A 22425-nucleotide genomic window follows, 5' to 3' on the forward strand; every position below is an offset into this window, starting at 1 on the left:
ATGAGTTGATATTATCACCTTCCTGGGATTTTTTTTTTCAAACTTTGATTCATGCCATGCTGTGCCATGCTCTGTCAGCTTTTTGTGAATAAAGCTGTGTGGGTGGGTGGCTGGCTAGCCAAGCTCCAGTTTTTTTGCCAAAATGTTAGAGGAAGCTGGAGGGGGGGAAAGCAATTTTGAATCTACTGTGTTCCCTATGACGAGGCAGTTATTTTCTCTCATCTTATGAACCTTAACTTTGATTCGGTTGTGCCTCGCATAAAAACCTAGGATGTTTGAACCTCCGCTGAAAACTGTTGCTACTCTTTTCGCCTTTCCTGAGATATTCTTCAAATGTTTTGCCCAAACTTTGGCTTCTGTCATCCTGCAAACTGCTTTACATCATGAGCACCCTTCTCTGGTGCAGGGAATTTTGCTGTGCTATAACTCCTTTGTTTTCCTGAGAATGAGCCTCTAGATTCTTTGCTCAAAAATGAATGGGAACCCTACCCTGCCAGGAGAATATTTCCATTAGTCACGGTTCAAAATATGAGAAGCTGTCTGTGACCGACAGCAGAGCCAGACTAGAAATTCTACCAGAGTGCTGGCACCTGTCTCTGATTGGCTACCTAGACAGCCAGCCAGAAAGGGGGGTGGAGACAGAACTTTGGGAGGGAATATAAAAAGAGCAGTTTCTGAGGGAGAGAGTTAGATAGGGTTTGAGTTGAGATGTTAGACAGGATTCAGTTTGAGAGATGAAATGAGAGATGGGGATTAGATTAGGATTTGGCTGAGGGGTGAACTGGTTCTGATTTGAGTTGAACTACTGATGGTCTCCTTCTAGGCAGGAGGGGAGAGTTCTAGGTAAAGATGACTCCCAAACAGTAAAAAGGGTTGAGGTGATCCTCTGGGTCTGTTATGCTATTTGGAAATACCTCAGGAGTGGGATTGCTAAGAGAGAGGGTAACTGACGAAAAGTGCCCCTCGCTCTTGAACCAAAGTATTAAGCTGTGAAGGAAGCTGTGCCGTGTCAAAAGTATTTAACTGTAACGCCTGTCACAACTAAGTAAAGGACTGAGAGTGAAGTAACAGAAAACCAAGTTAAGCATTTTAACACCTATTCTATAAACCTGAACATCTCCCTGAAGTGTACCAACTGATTTTTAGCAACTGAAGTTTTAAGAAAAGCTGTGCATATATTACTGTGTTTAAGCCCGTGGCATCTTTATATTTAGTTTAAGTAATAAGCTTCTACCTGAAAGAATGCATTTCCTGACCCAACTTTGTTTCACAAGCTTCTTCTTTTTGTAAATAAAGCTTTTTGTTGTTTGATCAACTCCTGCCTGAGACTTTAAATCACTAACTTTTCTCTCACACAAGATAACTTGTGGTAAATTGTAGAAATTTGTTTAATGGGCATGCCGTGAGGTGGGTCCACTATATTTAATTGGGGAGAGTGTCTAGTGGGGTGAAACACCACTAGGGTTGCTTTCTATCTTGTACCAAATCTCAGTGAAAAAAATTATCTAGGAGCGAAGAAGAAGAAGAAGAAGAAGAAGAAGAAGAAGAAGAAGAAGAAGAAGAAGAGATATTGTACCCATTTAAATTTATTTCATATCCTCCTTTGGAGTAATTAATGTCATGCATCAATAAAAATTATAGGATATTCTAGTATATTAAGTCAGACAAACAGAGCAACAGGAAGCAAACATTTTTTAAAAAATAGAATTGTATATTTTAAAGGAACAAGCATCATCCAGCCACCTACAGATCAGCGCGTGTTCACACACACATGCAGGTGTACACACACACCACCCAGGCTTATGCACTGTAGAAAAAGCAGATTCACCATGGACCCAATGATGCATTTTAGCTCCCAGTCACACTTGTCAATAGGTAGGATCTGTTTCGCCCTTCTTTTTTTGAGGAGCTTCACATGATGACATGATTGGTTACAGCAATGGTAGAAAAAGACTTGGGTCATAGTTGAACAAATATGGGTGGGCATCCATGTTAGGGTTTATTCTGTGGCTGTGATGGTATTTTTTTTAAAAACCACAGTACCACCATTGCATCAGTGCAGTGTTGACCAGCAGATACGTTCTGAGAACTGAGCTGAATATTTCAGGCTTTGCCCCAAATTAGTGAGGAGGAGGCCTTGACAGCACACTGTGCCCAGTTGCAAAGTTCTTCGCCAATTAAGTAACTTGCATTTGTTCCACAATGGGAGCAGGATTTTGTCTGTTTTCACTTTTTCATTTTCCTAAACTAAAGAACTTGCTTATCTTGCTTGTTCAAAAGTGGCTGTACTTTGAAATAATTCCCCTTGAATATGATTGACCAAAACTGGGTACAGCATTTTCATTGTGGCTCCACTGCTGCCTTATATAAGCCTATCAGTATTAACCGATACCAGCTAAGCATTCCTCAGGTAACGCAGCATGTTGGTAGCTCATAGTTATTGGCACTGCTCCAACATTACTCTGAACATACATAGAGAGGGAATGCCCATTGTCCCTGCCCTGTATATACATTTAACATGTCTGAAAGAGCCTTGGTACATGAAAAATGAAAATAGGTTCCATACATGCAAGATTCAGAGTCCTGAAATAAGATACAGGCTGCAGACTCAAACCTTTTCTATTGTTTTGCTAGAGTTCGAATACTGATATGAATCACAAAAGGCAGAGTGAAGGGCATAATTGTAGAAAATAGCTGATATGTTGGAGAAATAGTTCTTGCAGCTGTAAGGTTATTTTATGTCCTTTGAATTGAGACTATTGTGTCATAGGAGGAGAAGCTCAGTTCAATACACAGTCAAACCTGAATCTATCAAAGTCACACTTTCTGAACCAATATGCAAACTGAAACACAGCGATCCTCCAAAATTTGCACTTGTCTGAATTATGTGATGCGGTTCTCCAGCCAAAAACACTGTTTACAAAAATGCATCTGGTAGAGGAAAGTGTGCATAAACATGCAGATACTAGTGAAAATAACATTTGAATTAATTATATTAGGGGAAATTGCTTGCAAAAATGGGTACGTTATTCAAAACATTACAGAAAATTGTGTTTATTAGGAGAAATTCATACTAAAATGCTGATGAATTTCCATAAGGATTTGGTTATTATTGGTATTGTTATTTTGCAAATTGCTGCAAAATATGGAGAGCTGAATTTAAGAATGGGAAAATGAGAAACAGTGAGAAATGAAATGGGCAAATCCTTCCATTCCTAGTCATAGGTCAATGGAAATTCTTAACCTAAAGGGTTGTTTGTTTGTTTTTAAAACAGGTATTTTGTTCTGCACAAATTAACCAACTTGAAGTTTCTGGATTCTCGGAAAGTTGGCAGAAGTGAACGTGAGGAAGCCATTTTGAGGGGTGCTTTTATGAAAGTGGTGAAGCCTGTGGATACAAAGGTAAGTGACTGAATGAAGGCTATAGGAATTGTCAGAGCTGCCTCTAGGTCCCAGCTCACAGAGGACCAACGCTAGGCTGTCGTAATGTACAAAAGTCTTTATTGAAGTTCAATTTCCATTTCAAAGCTGCAGCGCGCAGCCCTACGTCTTAAACCCTAGATCGGCGAAGTCCCGTCTGAATCTCCTCCCCTCTGACACCAGTTTAAGATCCTAGCCCTGCTCCACCTTTTCCGCTGCTCTCTTCTCCTCTGGGTCCTCTTGCCCGCTGGGGCATTCCCCTTTCTGGACTCCTCTGACGCTGAGTCGCTTAGCTCCTCCCCCTGCCTCCGGCGGGCTTTAGGACCCGGTTCCCAATCCTCATTCTCTGCTGTCCCACGCTCCTGTACATTTGAACTTGCCTCTCGCGCCAACCCAGTGACCTTCCTCCTGACCGTTACACTACTTCTGTCACTGCTTCCCTCTTCCGGGATACTGGCCGGATCTGACCTCCCCTCCGTTGTCTGACTCTCCGATGGAGGCGTGGTCAGCCCTGACTCCTCTCCTCTCCCTGCTGGGGGAGACGCTACTCCCGATACCTGTGACTCTTCCCCCCCACTATGCTCTGGTGGGGAAGCTGGTCCTGATTTCCAACTGCTGCTCTGGGAGTCCCTGCTGGCCCCTTGCTTCTGGGGTGTCCCCCTTGGGACCCCCCTTGCCCTGGCCACCGGCGCCCCCTTCTGTGAATCTTCCGATTCGCTGGAGAGGCTCATGGAATCTCTCGGGCCACTGTCATCTTCTCCTACGCTGCCCTCAGATTCTTCCCCTTCGCTCTCCATCTCCCCTCTTCCCTGTGCTTCTGCTCCTGAACCCCTGACAGGAATGTTTATGGATCTTAACATTTCGGATCTAGAATCTTACTGCTGAAGCCAGTTTTAGTAATAGTCAGCTCTACGCTTTTTGCGGAACATACTCCTGGATCAGGTAACTGATATTAGGTGGCAGTCAAAACATGAACATTTCTTAACTTTGCTTTTTAAGCCTTGTCACTGCACTTGTGAGAGAGTGTCCTGCTTAGTAACTTAAAGAATTGAAGCATGTCAGCAAGCATTTGGTGTGTTACATGGAGAGACAATTTTTGTGACATATGTACTGTGGCATTTGTTCTGTACAGCAATGAAGGCCTTAGTTTTCTTCTCTTTTGTTTGTGTTTATCTTATTGTGCTTGGTGACCTTTAATTTATTAACCTTTAATCTATGAAGTAATTTGACAGAGTTGGTCTTATTCACTGGGAAAGTCTCCTGTATAAACAAATGTGATACTTAAGGATGGATGCAGAGAGGTGTGGGTTGAATTTTGCTCATACAGTGGAGCTTTCCCTCCTCGTCCTTCCATATCCCTCATTTCCATTATTGGGAGCTGAGAATGCAACAGGAGATAGCAATTTGGGAGGAGGCACCATGGACCAGTGGAATTGCCTTTCTCATCAAATAGGGCACTTTTGGATCCATCTCTGTGTGTTATAGGCTGTGTACACATCACCAGCTTAAGGTGCAATGTGGCTCTTATTTTTCCAAATTTGGATTGGTTTGGGGAAAACCACCTCAAAATGAAGTATTTCATAAGAAACAACAGGATAGTTATGGATTGCAGCTAAGTTCATCTGTACCTTGCTTCCCAAACCAGTGGTGGGAATCCTAGATTTCTGCTTGTGCAGAAGATAACCTTGGGGAGAAGACCTCAAGTTGAATTATATTGTGAGGAGCTGATGGTGGAGAAAGAATCACTCAGTTGGGGATTTTAGAGTCAAGCTTTCTGCATCAGTGTTGTTTACCCTGAAAAAACAACAACACACATTTTCCATGTACATCAGTGCATTACCACACAATCTGCATAGATCGGTATTTTTGCTCTTGGAATTATTAGCTATCTAAAACTCACTCATGGGTTTCATCTAGCAACTTCTTACATACTAGTTTATTTTATAATATATGTGGCAAAAAAATATTGCAGATATCCAATTATCCTAAAGAGCAATATAGCAGCTATAGAAGTAAACTGCATTTGGGGGCATAGAAGTGTAGCTAGATACATTTGTTATCGGCTGTATGTTTGCACTAGAAAACAAATTAATTCAGAGCTGTTCGTTTTATAACTATTAAAGTTTTAACAGTTCTTATTTGGAGATTGGTTTGACACATTGTTTACTAGAGCCTTTAGCTATTTCAACTCTTACAATGCAATCTGTAATATATGAAAGAATTTACTTTGAAGCTCTTATGAAAGGCTTCCTCCTTTGCTAAATCCTGTAAAATGCAACAGTTGAACACATAAAAAACCTTATGTTTATTCTGTCATCTGTTTGTAATCATTCTCATACTATATTACTCTCTATAAATATCTCTGTATTTTACTTTAATGCTGCTGATAGTTATATTATTTGAAATAGACATGTGTCTTGGCCCAATCAAAAAAATTCAGAAATGTGCTATAATTCTGGCTATAATTCTGCATTGTTCAGTTATCTATCCATTATCTTAACCAAGGTGTTTCAATTCACGAAGATAGTATCACGTCTTGATGCTTTGTTCTAGTAATTCAGTTCCATGTCCCAAGCTGTATAATTTTTGAATTAGTTATCCGCTAAATCTTATTCTAAAACATATACTTATTTCCCCAATCCCTTTAGTGCAAGGTACAAATTTAACATTGAGATAGGCCTTTCTAAAATTGCTTGCTACAGAATTACTAGGTCTTACCTAGCATAATATATTCCCTTCTGTAAACATTTAGGATGTCATGAGCAAATGCTTCTTGGTGTGCAGTAGAATTATTATTATTATACTTTATTATATGTTACCCATATATTGGTTTATCCTAAGGAACAGTAGAGGGGATTGGAATCCATGAAAATGAATTTGGTGTACAACATCTGTATGTACAAATGCTCAGGCATACATTTTAAACTCTTTACACCGTGAAGTTTTAATTGTGCAAACACTCACTGAAAAGGTGGCTTTGGGGAAGCATGAGCAATATTAAGACTTATAATCTGCTATAGGTCATGTGCCCTGCAAGTATTTGATGCTATACCAAAGTTTCCATATCAAAGTCTTCTTTAACCAAGGTATCTTCTGTCCCTGGTGTATGAGCCCCATGTGATCCAAATATCACCATCTGGGCAGCTGAACACAGCATCACTTGACTTGGTCTGCTTCCCTCCCAGCCCATGCTTGTAGTCTGCTCAGCACCATAGCTAAAGACAGTGCTTTTTTTCTAGAAAACAGGCCCCGGAACTGTGTTCCGGCGCATTCCACCAGAAAAAAGCTCTGCTAGGAGAGGAAGAGAGGGGTCAGTGGATGGGATTCTGGCGCACAGTTCACGCTCTCAACCTCCATAGCACCCGCCCTCCCTCAGCCTCTGTTCTTGGCCACTGCCCGTTCCTAAGCTTACAAGAGCTTCTGTCACTGGCTGAGTGCCTTGAACAGAAAGCGCTGGTGGGACTTTGGCACAAGCATAAAGCGCCACCATCGCACCGTCCTCATTGACAGGCGCAGCCCTAACCCAGCCCAACATAATGCTCCTGCCTGCCTATGGAACCATTGGTCAATGGCGGCCCCACTCACTACCTCAGAGGTGGGGCCTTTGGTCCCACTTTGAGGCACATGGATTCTCCAGAGATGTCACTCAGAGGTTTAGGGTGGGGTGGTTTGATTGGTTGCTGGAAGAAGCACAGGAAGGCAAGGGTGGGATGGAGCTGTGTCACCGGGTCTGTCTTCGTCCAGGAAGCAGCACCAGAGAACCAACTCAGGTAACCCTTAATGATAGGGATTGCCAGAAGAAATAATGGAGTAACATGCAGTGGGGGTTTTTTCTAGAAAAAGATGCTTTATAAATGAACAACTGCTGCCGCACAATGCATGGAATCTCCTGTTCATAATACCATGGTGTGTGTACCTGCTCTGTGCCTTCATGTGATGGTAAAATGACTGGAGTTTATGCACATAGCTAATTGAATTCACATTAACCACAGCATATATAAATCTCTCTGTATGTATGCATGTATGTACATACATACATATTTTAAACACACCAATGAGGGGTGATGCACACTACAGTCACCAAAGGGAAAGGAATGTTGTTGAAAATATTAGCTGATATGACATGGAATTACTTTCCTTTGAATTGTGCTACTCCCATCAGACCTTTTTTTCTTCTAGAGAGAAATCTAAATGTGAGGTTAACTTTCTTCCATAATGATAAACTGGAAATAAACAGCTTATTCAGCAGAAGGAAACAATGGACGATAGGGTGGGGGTGGGTGGGGGGAAAGTTCCATGGGAATTGCTTTCATCTCATGCTTGACATAAAAATCTTTAGAGAGCTAGTTACCCTTCTGAAAACAACACATGAAATGAGACTCAAGGCAGGATATTTTCATCCAGCTAGCTTATGTTTACTCAAATGCACAAGGAGCTAGCAATCACCAATCTTCGTGAAATCATAAATATTTAATTTTGTCTAACTCCCTGCCTTCCTCTAGTGTTTTTTTTTATATTTTTCTTAACAGAATGCTGCTTTCTTCTGCTTTGCTTCATTTCATCTTTTGTTGCTTAAAGTCTGTTTGTGATGGGACTGTCGTTACAGGGAAGATACAGTCATTCATTAGAAAACAGCTTAACATTGCGACGCTCTGTTCTGTCTCGCCATGTAAAGCGATCTGAACTTCATTACCCAGTGATGTTTATATTTAGAGATGTCAAAATATTGAATGTAGTCTCATGCTTGATTTTTTTTGAAATAAAAATCTTGTAAGCCTGGCTGGGCAAGGGGCATCGTGCCAGACAAGGAAGCTTCATTTAATGACCAAACCATGACCTCATTTTGCTGGCGTAAGTGTAGATCAAAGTGGAAGATGCCTGTCCAGTGCAAAGCATGTTGCTGGGCCTGACAGCTCTTCACATCAAAATGACAGCTCAAGAATACGACAGCCAAAATTGCTTAATTATGTCCCAGCCTTGTAATTATTCATCCCTACTCCTGCAAAGAGCACAGTTGTCATTTCTTTGACATAATTATTTAGAGCTGTGCCCTTATTCTGTTCAAAGCTTGTACAGTAATACCGGAAGGACTTGGATGTTCAGCTGCAGGGTGGGCGTGGAGACAGAGAACAGAGAGAGCATCTATTTTGTGTATTTTACTGCGGAGTTCTCAAAAGAGGTAAAGCATGGGCTTAGCACCCGTGTACAAAAAGCTTCAAGAAAATATTGGATTTTCCTCTTGTATACTGAAGGCAAAGGGGCTTTACATGTTCCGGAGAATTATGAATTTATCAAATCACTATTAACGTGATTATATTTCTCCCATGAGAGAAGTACTGCAGCTTAGTACTAGATCACATGGGAAATTCTCCAGCTTTGGTACAGTCCCTGGCAACTCCAGCTGAGAGAGATTCTTGTTCAAAACTCCAGAGAGCTGCCAGTCAGTGCAGACTTTAGTGAGCTAGATAGACCACTGTCCTGACTCAGTATTAAGCAGGTTTCCATGAGTAATAGTACTCTGTTCCTTCCACTCAAAGGGTTAAAGCATGCATTCATATAAAATAGGGCCCCAGGCATACGTAATGTCCTCTGGATTGCATTCTGCATTTATAGTAGTATAACTACTAGCCAGACTAGTGACTGGGAGCGGCCGCCGATACCATATAACACTGGTCTTGAAAGACCTACATTGGCTCCCAGTACGTTTCTGAGCACAATTCAAAGTGTTGGTGTTGACCTTTAAAGCCCTAAACGACCTTGGTCCAGTATATCTGAAGGAGCGTCTCCACCCCTATTGTTCTACCCGGACACTGAGGTCCAGCACTGAGGGCCTTCTGGCAGTTCCCTCACTGCAAGAAGCCAAGTTACAAGGAACCAGGCAGAGGGCCTTCTCGGTAGTGGCGCCCTCCCTGTGAAACGCCCTCCCATCAGATGTCAAAGAGAACAACTACCAGACTTTTAGAAGACATCTGAAGGCAGCCCTGTTTAGGGAAGCTTTTAATGTTTGATGTATCACAGTATTTTAATATTTTTTTGGAAGCCGCCCAGAGTGGCTAGGGAAGCCCAGCCAGATAGGCGGGGTATAAATAATAAATAATTATTGTTGTTGTTGTTGTTGTAGTAACACTGCTACTATAGAGAAGCTCTTCTAATGTGGAAACTAATACAACTGTGGCATGTTCTCATACCCTCATGTCAGGGGCAAAGCACTTCAGAACTGCTGGTGGTAGCTCCCATGATGGAATGCTCCATCCTCTCACAGACAATAAGGTTCCTATGTACATATATACATGTGCTATATACATGTGCTAGCATATCTGAGAGATGGCTGACCTTGTATGCTTCTTCCCTCCCACTGCCATCTAGTTTTCTGTGCGCATGAAGTTTGGAAGCAGGAAAGAGTATTCCATCATGTGATGAAATCACACTACTGCACCACCAACAGTTTTATTCGGAGGTGAAATTTGCTTCCATACAGGAAGCAAATGAATACAAATGAACAGGGGGGGGAAATGAGGGTTTGAGAGAAGAGGAATAAATACATAAATAATTGTGGGTTATGTTCAACTCTCTTTCTCCTCAGTGTACCCCTGCTGATAGCATAGATGATTCTGAGCATCAGAATTGCCTCCATCATTGTCATATGGCAAGCACTGACTGTACCATGAGGGAAAGCAAGGATGAATTGTGTATGGGCTTTGACATGTAGGGCTGGGAAGTAGACTTTTGAGACCCCCAGCAATTGTAAAGTTTTCAAGTCTGCTGTGTAAGATAGGGGGAATTCTAGAACTACTCCTCTAGAAGTTAAGTCTCTGCCTTAGTACACATGCACATTTGCATTTATGCTTGCTCTTGGGCACCATTTCGTATGTTTCACCTGCTGAGGTATATTTTGAACTCTTGATAACCTATTGGGTTATTATTATTAACAATAATTGTCCTCTTGGCTTTTAAATGAATGAAGGGTGGTCTCTTGTAGAGTAAACCAATAGATTTTCCTATTCTCACTTTGCTAATCACAAATTTATCTGCTGAAAGAGCACTCCCCACCCCAACATTTCACAGGTGAAAATACACACATGATTGCATGGTGTGCTTCTCTTCCCTATATTATATGCCATAGAGTGTCAATCTGGGATAGTCTGCAGGCAAACTGAAACAGAAAAAGGACTTGCAATGTCAGGAGTTAAGATTTCTCAAATGTTTCCTTATGTTACAGACACTATTACTTTATTATGTCATGCAGGTAACTCACAACTTATGCACATTTAGCTTGTGTGCATTCAGCAATGCGCTTGGCAATTTTAAATAAATATGTATATAAATAAATGGGAGCGGGCGTTTGGGGGCGGGCAGAACTTTGCCAATCCCACCAGCCATTGAACCCAATATATTTTGAATGTACTCGATTTTGGCTCAAAGCACTATCCCTGAAACGTAAGCCGCCATAAGTTGAGAGCCGCTTATATTCTTAATATTTTGAGCTGCATTTAAAATTCATGCACAGGGCAATGTTCCAATGGATACACTGGAGGCAAAATGATAGACTTCTGTTCTGTGATTGCATCCTTGTTGATTCAGCGAGTGTATTAAAATTTCCACTTGTGCAATTGGGCTTCCTTGTGTTTTTACATAATGTAAAAGTGAGGGTATTCCAAAGCGGGTGGGCCTCACTTGTGGTTTAGGGAAACCCACAAGAACGTCCAAACTAGTGTAGAAAAACAAAACACTATTCCTGTCTCTGCTGCAGATTCTGGTATTGCTCATAATAGTTTTCCAATAATCTTTTATATTTTATAAGTATTCCACCACAAAAATTCTGTAAGGTAATGATAAAGGCAGGAGAAGTCGCTTGAAATGATCCCTGTGAAATCAGGAACTTGGTTTGGAAAACAATTACCACATTTTCACCCTTTGCTTTTATTTCACAAGAATGGACCACAAAAAGGGATGGGGGAAAGGTATGTTGCACTTTATTGCTTTTAAATCTGGCTGATTCATTCGGGGCACTGCAGCAAAAATGTGCTAAACAGAAGGACTCTTTCTTCTAAGCAGCAATCAGTTTATGGGCCTAAGAACATTAAAAGAAAACTTAATATACAGTTCTGAACCCTAAGATAAATATATACATTTTTCCAACTCTTTATGTCCTTTGTTACTGATATACATCTTGGAAGTTTGACTTCTGAGTATGAGCCTTCTGGCTTTTATCAGTGCCACTTAAATTAGGTATCAGGACACTTAAAGCAAAACTGGTATACAAAAGAAAAAGAGAACAGCTGGTATCCTTCCTGGGTTTTACGTCTTTCCAGCTATTTTCACCAGCAGTGCCAGGGCTGGGGGCATATATGGATGGGGGAGAATAGTGTATGATAGGTGGGAATGGTGGTAAGGATTTGTTGTTGTTTAGTCATTTAGTCGTGTCCGACTCTTCGTGACCCCATGGACCAGAGCACGCCAGGCTTCCACTGCCTCCCATGGTTGTAAGGATAGGTCAGCACAATTGCAGAAGTTGCAGCCAGCCAATAACTACGATTGTCATGGTCTTACCTGGAAGTGTACCCAAAAATGACTCTGGCAAAGCTCTGTTTGGTTAAGGTAGAGGGGAGAGCATAAAAGAGAATGATCCTCAGTTCACAAGAGCAGGTCTCTTAGATTTTCAGCACGGTGGCAAAGACTGAGTTGGAAACTTTTATAGATGCTGGGGAGCATTCTCCTGCTTTTTCTTGCCTATTGGTTTAAAAAGGCATCTTTGACAGGGGTGGTTTTTCTCCTTACTCGTTCCTCCTTTGACTACACTGCTGTTAGAAATAAATAAATAATACAACGACATGGACCATTAGGCTGAAATCATGATTTAATTTGTGCTGGAGCTCAGCACAGCTTCACTATGGTCAAAAATCTCTCTGTATTTAGAAGCTGTTTTAAAATGCTTTAAAGTCGCCTTTTTAGATGCTGCTGCTTTCGGACATTTAGATCAGGGGTTCTATAGACCACTAGTGGTCCACAGCATGTCTGTAAAAATATAATTGAAAAACATACAGCATCTAGTGCAGTACATTGGAATTGCTATGATAGAAAAACTATGAAGTAGTCCTAGGGTTGCCATATGTCTGGACATGTAGGTTTGGGAGTGCAAAAAGCTGTGCCCTGTCTCTCATGGCATCACCTCTCCAGGTCCCGGCTCCCCTGTGCCAGGAAGCCTGGCGTCTCTGGCAACGCAGTACAGTGGTACCTCTGGTTTCTGGAGGTCCGTCCTTAAGCTGAAACTGTTCTTATCCTGAGGCACGCTTTCACTAATGGGGCCTCCCACTGCACCTGTGCGCGATTTCCATTCGCATCCTGGGGCAAAGTTTGCAACCAAGAGCAGCTACTTCTGGGTTAGCGGAGCTCATAACCTGAAGCGTTTGTAACCAGAAGCATTTGTAACCAGAGGTACCATTGTACCAGGGTTGCGCCAGCATCTGCAAAAAATACATAAGTATTTCTCTCCTTACCTGGGCATCCTAACTCATGAAGAGAGAGAGAGAGAGAGAGAGAGAGAGAGAGAGAGAGAGAGAGCGCAATTTTCCAGTGGTCCTTGGTGGGAGGAGGGGGATGTTTGGGAAACACTGATGCTGACAGTGACTCTTCCTTTTTTTTCAATAACCATAACCAACCCTCTAGATTTGTTTAAAGCTGCCATCCTTCATTTAATCCGGCCAAGTTGCTTCCTCCTAATAGTCTAAGGTATCTGCTGTGAGTTTAAGTGGTGCACTACAAAACTACAAGCTACTCTTCCTTTTGCTGGTGTAAAGGATCATGTTCCTGCTTCTACAAAAGTCAAGAGCTAGACTTCCTATTTTATTTCTGTGAGTCATGGAATCAGGGTCCCCACCATTTGTAGCCATTAACACCATTTGTAGCCATTAACAGCCCCATTCTGCTTTTATGTCAGAGTCATAGGTGTTTAATCCTAAAACCTTGGCAATAATCCAACTTCTTTCTAATGATCTTCTGCCTTCCTACAGATCTTGGCAGTTTAAAATTACTGGAGGTTGCTTTCTCCAAAAGCTGTTTGGAATGTGTTTGTTAAGTGGTCACTGGAAGAGACTAAAATATGTCTGCCTTTCTGGAATTAGTTGGTAAATTTATCCCAGTGGATCTTTTCCTCCCAGTACCAACTCTTCCCTCCCATGCACTCCTGAGAATAAACTCTGTCGATTTTAGTATTTACTTTGATACCTTTAAAAAAGCAACAATTAGAAATCATAATACAGTGGTGCCCCGCAAGACGAATGCCTCGCAAGATGAAAAACCCGCTAGACGAAAGGGTTTTCCGTTTTTCGAGGCTCTTCGCAAGATGAATTTCCCTATGGGCTTGCTTCGCAAGATGAAAACGTCTTGCAAGTCTTGCGAGTTTTTTTCCTTTCCCCCCTTTTTCTAAGCCGCTAAGCCGCTAATAGCCGCTTAGCCGCTAAGCCGCTAAGCCACTAATAGCCGCTAAGCCGCTAAGCCACTAATAGCCGCTAAGCCGCTAATAGCGCTAAGCCGCTAAGCCGCTAATAGCGCTAATCCGCTAATCCGTCAATGGGCTTGCTTCGCAAGACGAAAAAAACGCTAGACAAAGAGACTCGCGGAACGGATTATTTTCGTCTTGCGAGGCACCATTGTATTTTCTAACATTTCAGCCTCCCACCAATTGTGTTGCAGTGAAATAACTGCCCCCAGTTTACCATCCCATTTGCTTTTGGAGAGGTTGGGGAGCTCACTATTGACAGCAGTGACAGTCTCTACATTTTTTTAATAGATTGCTGCTGGCTCTGGTGGCAGCAGTATTTATGGCAAATCACCTATCTAGCAGACTGGCTCCTGTCTGGTTCCCTCGCAATCCCACAAATGTAGGATTTGTTACAGGGCCCTGTGGAGAGAAATGGCTTTTGAAGCAAAGATGGTGGCACTCACTGTTGGTGCTGCTGCAGACAGCAGCAAGAACAATAACAGAACCTCAGAAGGCAGAGAAAAGCCACCAGGAGTGATGGAGAGGGTGGCATCAGCCTCCTAACAACAGCACTGCATGCAGGACAGGGTGGAGTAGAGTAGGGTGGCAGCAAGGTGGGGAGACACGAGCACATCTGTGGAGCCAATCAAATACTCCTGCTGCTGCCAGGTCACTTTGCCTTGACCTTGCTCTCATCTCATCCTAGTGCTCCATGCCCTGCTGGCCAACAATGCCTGCCATTGTTGTTAATGGTAAGCCATCCAACACAAATTACACAAATTGAGAAATGGCCACTTGTTTGGAGGCAATATTTATACCCATAATTTTTTCCCCTAATAACTTTTGACTAAGTGCTAGGAAAAAACCCAAACAGTTCCTTTTGGCTCCAAGATATGCACATTAAAAAACAACAACAACTCATTCTCAAGGCATTAATTTGATGGAGCTAAAATTTTGGGATTTCTTTTTTTTAATGTTTAATTGTTTTCCAAGGTTGAGTGGTATTCTGATATGCACACAATAATCTTGAAATTAATCACTTTGGTGGGTGAAAGTGTGACAAGGACACAAAGAGCCAGTGACTTGCTTTTCTGGATCTCAGGAAACGGTTAGCATAATTGGATCTTGTTGGTAGCTGTCAACAACCAATAGATATGGGACAATTTTATTTGGTGAAAGTTCAGTAAGACAAATTGCATTGCAGACTTCCAGCCTAATCTTGAAAATCACTACAATGGCAAAATACATGCTGAGGTTGGGACATTACTGACTGCTGTGCCATTGCAATTTTTTTTTTTTAATTGCATGTAAGTGTTGCAAAGGCATTTTGCTTCAAATAGCAACTAACTCAAATGAAGATCAGAATGTACATTTGTGGATATAAAGTACAGGATCTATATATTGGTGCTCACTCTAGAATTTGTTTTTTGGTGTTATATTTCACAAAATGTTGACCCTGAAAGGCTAAAACGGAATGATGTAGAGTAAGATTTTTTTACTTGGTTTACAGAGACGTAAGTTAAACACCATTGTATTCTGATGCTTTTGAAAGATGGAATCACTTTCCTTTTGATAAATTTATTTTAAAAATCACGGAACACTGCATTTTAAAGAAAAGTAGATGTGAATATAAAGTTCCCTCATGTTTTGTGAGAATTACTATAGAAGGAACGCTGCTGTTGACTTAAATCTTAGCACAAGAAGCTCCGAGCAGAATCTTTTTAGATTTTACTATAAAATGTTATGGAGCATGGGTGTTTGCTTTCTTGTTATCAGTGCCAAAACAACAATCTGAAATGACCTTTATATTGGTCTGTATGTTGATGTACTTGGCTCATCAGCTGGCCAAAGTGGTATGAATGCATTTATTATATCTCATTTGCTGTGGTGCTGAGATGTGACCCACTACTCTGGTCTTACAAAATAATATCATTGGTCTATTTAGATGGCACTAGGGGTGGGCAGTGAGGTGTAAATTATTTAGGATGGTGAAAACCAAAAGGGTCTATGAAGGGCACTGAAATATTTCTCCAAACTGGGAAATGGACTAGAAAATGACAAAGGCTGCTCAGTGTGAGATAATAATAAAACAATGAATATTGTGGCAAAATGATCCTAATGCGATCTGAACAAGTGCTGACCAACCAGGAAAAGGAACATGGGGTGTGTGAGTCAACCTAGTCTGTGGCAGCTGTGATGTGAAAAGTGATTAAATAAGAACAGCTTTAGTTCAGTTCTGTCCTCACTGCCTTGGCAGTGGCTTTCCAAGTTTTCAGCTAGAGGTCTTTTGAAGTCCTGCTGACAGATCATTTTCCATTGGAGATGGTGTGGAATGAGCCCAGGCCAGAAGTCTGTGTGAGGCATGGTCAGGGAAATGCCATGGCTCTGGAGCACAGCAGGACCTCCTATTGCCAGTGTCTGGCTGCTTAGAAACACCATTTGAAACTCCCCACAATGGCCAGTGCCCTTGATTGGGGCCAATTGTGTGGAAAGTTCCAGTAGCTGCTCACTGATGTTACTGCTTGCCCCCTTGCTGTTCAAGTTGATACCTGGTACCCTCACTAGGGTCCAGTAATGTCAGGGGGCAGGCTGTACTTTGCCTGGGGCCTAATTCAGCCCTACTGGAACCTTTTACGTGGAAACAGGAAAGGACAAATCAGTCTTTCGGGTCTGTATGAATTTCATCAGGACATTCTGTCCCTTTTCCACATTAAACTCTGGGTTGTTGTTGTTGTTGCTGCTGCTGCTGCTGTTGTTTTTTTAAAAAGCTGTATGAAAATTCATATTTAAACGCATTCATATATGTGTATTTTATCACAGAATGTATGTTTAAATGAAAGCATTTCAAAACCTTTTTATCCTAAAAACTCATTTTAATGGAATTCAGGTAGGGAAATATTTGAGAAGTGAATAGTTATATTGTAATCCATGTGCGTGTCCAAGAGGTATGAATTAGATCATCTCGCTTTTGAAAAATTTCCCAAATGAAAAGCTCCTCCAGCCCTTCTGTGCCTCCTCTTTATGAAATGGCCTCCATTTCATGGACCACTGAAGGACTTTAGTTGCTGATGACTGCTGGTCAACTAGTCACTGGTACACTGGTAAACTAGTTGCACTGGTATTGATGGCAGTTCAACCCCTCCCCCCACTCTTCCATTTTCATTGTGGTGGATTTTACAGAATTAGGCACTGTGATATTAATACAGAGATTATTAGATTATTATTAGATTATTATAAGTAGTAGTGTTTGAATTTATATCCTGCCTTTCCTCCAGGGTTTAGGTAACGAGGGATTTTAAATAAATGTATAAATGAATGAAGCATTTTGTCAGGAGAAGCTTTTTTTAAAAAAAATGGATTTTTGCCCTGCCCTGGCTATTTATTAGCTGTACCTGTAACCAGATTGTGCATTTATTGGATGCGCAACCGACATATGTTCATGCCCATGTATTATTATTACCCACGTCATGAAGATATCATAACCCAAGAATAAGATTGGTTACTTCTTCAGTTTGCTGAAATGTAATTTTTTGTGGAGCTTGACAAGACTTGCAACCTATAGTTCTTCCTCCTTCTGAAGAGTTTACTATAGGGTATCTAAAGTATTAAATTGCTACTGCTTTTGTGTTTCTAATATATAGTCTGAAAATTAATGGATACGAGTCATCCTTTTCTGTTCTGTATGCCAGAATTTCTGTTTCAGCCAGGAATTATTTTACATAGGTTGAAGGGAAAAGAAGAAAGGAAGTAAATACTGTGCTTTAAAAATTAAAATAAAACCTGGAGACTCTTTCTTCTCCTCCAGCATTGCATGGATAAATGTACAAGTTAGATCACATAACTGCTACAAACAGTTCACTGTGTAGGCCAAATGCTTTCTAATGCACTAAAATTAAGAAATAATGTGCTTTGAAAATGATTTATGAGTGTGGTTAAACTGCCAGATTTACAAAGAAATAGTTCAGATCTTGGGAAGCCTCATGAGTCATGTCAAAAATGAATTTGACCATGATTTAAACTGCTACTTTTCTTACATGACATTTAATATGTGTACTTTGGAGGCCCATATGTCTTTAATAAAATAGCATTAAGTTTTAAATATGATATGAATGCAGTCAGTTTCTAAATTCATAACCTTTTCCACAACTCCAAAATGCTAACCAATAAAGGGAGTCATACATGCAATAAAACATAAACCTTAGAAAATAGCTTTTTATTAAAACAGTTAGACAGTTGGCAGCTGTGTTGTAATGTAATAAATTCTTGAAGCCAATGTGGATTTATCAGTCATTGTTTACACTGCGAGCAATTTGGACCAGACAACTAATTAGAACTGAAGAGCAAAGGTCATAAAAAAGAATTCCTACTATGTCCAGTCAATTGAGAACTTGTTTGGCAAACTTATAAAAATTTTACTAGATAGCTAATTTTGATGTAGTCATTCTGCAGTATGTCTCTTGAACACATCTATACCACATGGCTTCTAATTTGATTCTGACAGGTACTAAACAAATTTAACACAAGCGATTGTGCAATATAGAAAGAGTTACCAAGTCCAAAACAGATACCTTAACATGACTAACGCCAGCCTCCCCCAACCTGTTGCCCTCCAGAGGTTTAGGAATACACCTATCAAGGATGATTAGAACTGTAGTCCAGAACATCTGGAGGATGCCAAATTGAGGAAGACTGTCCTATGCAGATGTTTATTCATAATAAAGGAATGTCGGCATATGGAGATGTAATAGCCCTGGAATTACAGAAAAATGCCCTTCTCTAGTTGTTTTCAGATGGTGTTCTAGAGAGCCTTTGAGTTCTTCCATGAGTAGATCAGTGATGATGTACGGTAGGGGTACCCAACATGGTCCCCTCCAGATGTTGTTGCACTAAAATCCCCATCATCCCGGACCTTGTTATTCTTCTTACTTTGATTTATTACCTGCCCTTATGGTGCATATTAGCTATCCCTGATGTCCAAGCTTCCTGGAAAGGCAGCTTGCTAGCTGTTACTGACCTTCTCCTTCGGTGTGCAGCCACATTCTCTGCCTGCCTTCTCATAGTCAGTCTCTTGAAGCACAGTTTCACTATCATTCTGGCACTGAAGCCAAGCTGGAAGAAGAGTGTCTTTGGGTAAGGGAATATGTGAAGGGGAGAGGGTTCAGGCCCTCTCACCTGCATGTTCCTTTATAGTATGATCAGATGGTATGCAATGTTTGTTAAATATATTTCCCCCATGATAATTTGAGAGAATTCCATCTTGTTATGCACATATGTGCTAGATATGTGGTGTTTTAATCTTTCAGACCAAAACACCTTCATCCTCTGAACAAGACATATATGAGAAAGCAAAAACATCTGCGTTCTGATAATGGTTTGTCATGCTTCCTATTCTTTACTCCTGCAAATACACTGAGCAAAGTATACACACACGAGAGTGACAGTTTATATAGCTTTAAAACTTCAACACCCATGATCCAGTGCAGCTGTGAATGAAACACACATGCATTAAAAAAAAAAAACCAAAAAAACACCCCAACAAAGGCCCTTATTTAAAGTGAGGAATGGAGGATAATGAACGAATTGGCACGCAAGCAGAAACTGCCAACATTCAAATTAGCAGCTGGAGTCTCCATGGAAATCTGCAGTTCAAGGTCAGGAAATGGTTCCTTAAAACAGAATTCCACCAGCAGGTTTTGAACTTGCCCTTAAATAGGTTGTTTTCAAAAGGTTTTCTACAAAAACGATACTTTAACATTGCATCTTTGTGGTTCTAGAAGTTTGAATAAAAGTCTACCGTGATATTGCCGAGTGTATTTCAAAAGCTAAGCTTTGTTTTCCAGAATTATGGGTCCCCTAGAGCATCCAGAAAATTATTAACAGCATGTAATCCAGCTCAGTGTGAATATGTCTTTAGTCTGTTAGCCAAATCTTTACATAATACAAATCATTCTACCTATAAAAGCACAAATATGTTATTGTTCTCAACAGGCAATTTAATGCAACTATAGGGAGGAGAATAAGAGAAAAGAAGATTACAAGCTAGCTGATCGTGTTTTTATTTCTCTCTTAAATCTCTCTACATTTCTCTGTGGTTATACTTGTTTAAAGATTGTATGCAACTGTGCTGTCTACATGATTTGGAAAGCAAATCAGACTAAATATGAAGTTTCAATGGGTGCACTTTTTAAGGGATTTGATACGTTTATTGCAAATATACATTTTCCCTAGAGCAAAGCTGAACCTATAATTTTTGTTTCTTGTGAGTTTTTGGTAGGTTTAAAATTTTGCTCATTTATACTTGCTATCCTGTTGTGCCATTCTATTCACAGAAGCGCTATTAAAGTTAATTATTCTCTGGGCCCTTTTCTGTCAAAGGATAATATTGGAGTTAACAAAAAAGATGTATTTATTGGTTAGGGGGGAAAACCCCACACCATTTTGTTGAAATAATGCATGGCTGCCTTTTGTAAATGAAGCTTCTTGACATGTTGACAGGTCAGAAATCAGGTGTGATGAGTGCTAAACGGAATAAAACTTCAAATTTAACAAATAATTCTGATGAGTATGAAGTGAGCTTTTAGAAACTCATTTTCTGAACTTTCAAGCCCCAAATGTAGTTTTACTGTTTTCCTTTTAGAATAAATTTATACCATTTTGTTTCCTTTCTCATGCCCTGGTCTCTGGAATGCACTCATAAAGCTATCCTTATTGAAATGGGAGAAATTATTTAAGGAGGTTGTAAAGGTAGAGACCCCTGACCATTAGGTCCAGTCACATACGACTCTGGGGTTGCGACGCTCATCTCGCTTTACTGGCCGAGGGAGCCAGTGTACAGCTTCCGGGTCATGTGGCCAGCATAACTAAGCCACTTCTGGCGAACCAGAGCAGCACACAGAAACGCCGTTTACCTTCCCGCCTATTTATCTACTTGCACTGCATGCTTTTGAACTGCTAGCTTGGCAGGAGCAGGGACCGAGCAATGGGAGCTCACCCCATCGTGAGGATTCGAACCACCAACCTTCTGATCGGCAAGCCCTAGGTTCTGTGGTTTAACCCACAGAGGTTGTAGTCATCAGCTAATATGTGGAAAATTATGATGATAATGGAACAATCAAAAATTATGCACAGTGCCAGCCCAAGACATTTTGCCAGCTTGTGGAATCCACCACTGCCACCCCAGTGCCACTGCATCATTCAAACACCAGTGTTTTGTCCCACACTAAGCTAATATTAAGGGACGCAGGTGGCGCTGTGGGTTAAAGCCTCGGCGCCTAGGACTTGCCGATCAAAAGGTCGGCGGTTCGAATCCCTGCGGCGGGGTGCGCTCCCGCTGCTCGGTCCCAGCGCCTGCCAACCTAGCAGTTCGAAAGCACCTCCAGGTGCAAGTAGATAAATAGGGACCGCTTACCAGCGGGAAGGTAAACGGCGTTTCCGTGTGCGGCTCTGGCTCGCCAGAGCAGCAATGTCATGCTGGCCACGTGACCCGGAAGTGTCTCCGGACAGCGCTGGCCCCTGGCCTCTTAAGTGAGATGGGCGCACAACCCCAGAGTCTGTCAAGACTGGCCCGTACGGGCAGGGGTACCTTTACCTTTACCTTTAAGCTAATATTTGGTGTACTTTCGTCACTGCAAGCTTCAATCTAAACATATTGGAAAAGGCTATCATGGGCCGATCCAACATGTGGTAGATAAATTAAGGCAACCATACCAAATTCAGTAATCTCAGGGGTCATTACTTTGAGCCAATTCTTGGCATCAGTTAATGTTACTGTTCCTAACTTTACAAGCTTTATCAGTAGGCCAATACGTCTAACTCCACTGACAAATGCATGCATTCATGTAGTAACAAAATTCTGTAAATCATTGCTGATGGTCATTTCACACAGAAAAGCAATAAAATCTGCTTTATACTTGATTTTGTCCATAGGTCTTTACAAAATTGAGTAGAATATTATAATTAAAATGTAAAATCATATTGTTGGAAGAGGCATTATAGGACACCTTGCCATCTCCCCGATTGATGCAGCTAAAGTATCCCTAACAGGTCTACCTGAAGGCCTCCAGCAAGGATGATGTTGGCTATCCCTCCCAGTTTTGTGTCATCTACAAATTTGATATAGATTCCTTCCACCCCTTCATCTAAGTCAGTGATAAACATTGTGAAGAATACTGGCTTGATGACAGAGCTCTATGGCACTCCACTCAAAAACACACTCTAGTTTGATGAGGCACCATTGAACAGCACTCTTTGAGCATGATGGTTTGCCAACCAGCTGTAATCCATAATCAAATTGTTGGCATCTGTCTGTCCCAAGAGACAATGGAGTGTGCCTCTAGGGGTAAAGTCAAACCACTGTGTTAGCAGTTCCGAAATGATCTCCCTGGGGCGCTAGCCTGGGCAGTGCATATTGAGATCCTGGGCTGCCCAGATGGCAAGATTTCCTTCTCAGCCTTGCTGATGTGGTCCAAAGGAAAGCAGAGCATAATGTTTGGCATCAGCTTGGCCGCAGGAGTTGCCGGAAGGAT

At 41.3% G+C, this 22425-nt stretch overlaps 1 protein-coding gene across 1 annotated transcript in view; it reads left to right on the forward strand.

Annotated features, from left to right (window-relative positions):
* Positions 1 to 22425, forward strand: part of LRMDA (leucine rich melanocyte differentiation associated) — a 744858-nt gene that overhangs the window by 426018 nt on the left and 296415 nt on the right. The window contains 1 exon segment of the mRNA XM_079977056.1: positions 3276 to 3402. Coding sequence (XP_079833182.1) covers positions 3276 to 3402 — 127 coding nt within the window.

This window comes from Podarcis cretensis, assembly GCF_951804945.1.
Source record: "Podarcis cretensis genome assembly, chromosome: 5".
In the NCBI taxonomy this organism is placed as follows: domain Eukaryota; kingdom Metazoa; phylum Chordata; class Lepidosauria; order Squamata; family Lacertidae; genus Podarcis; species Podarcis cretensis.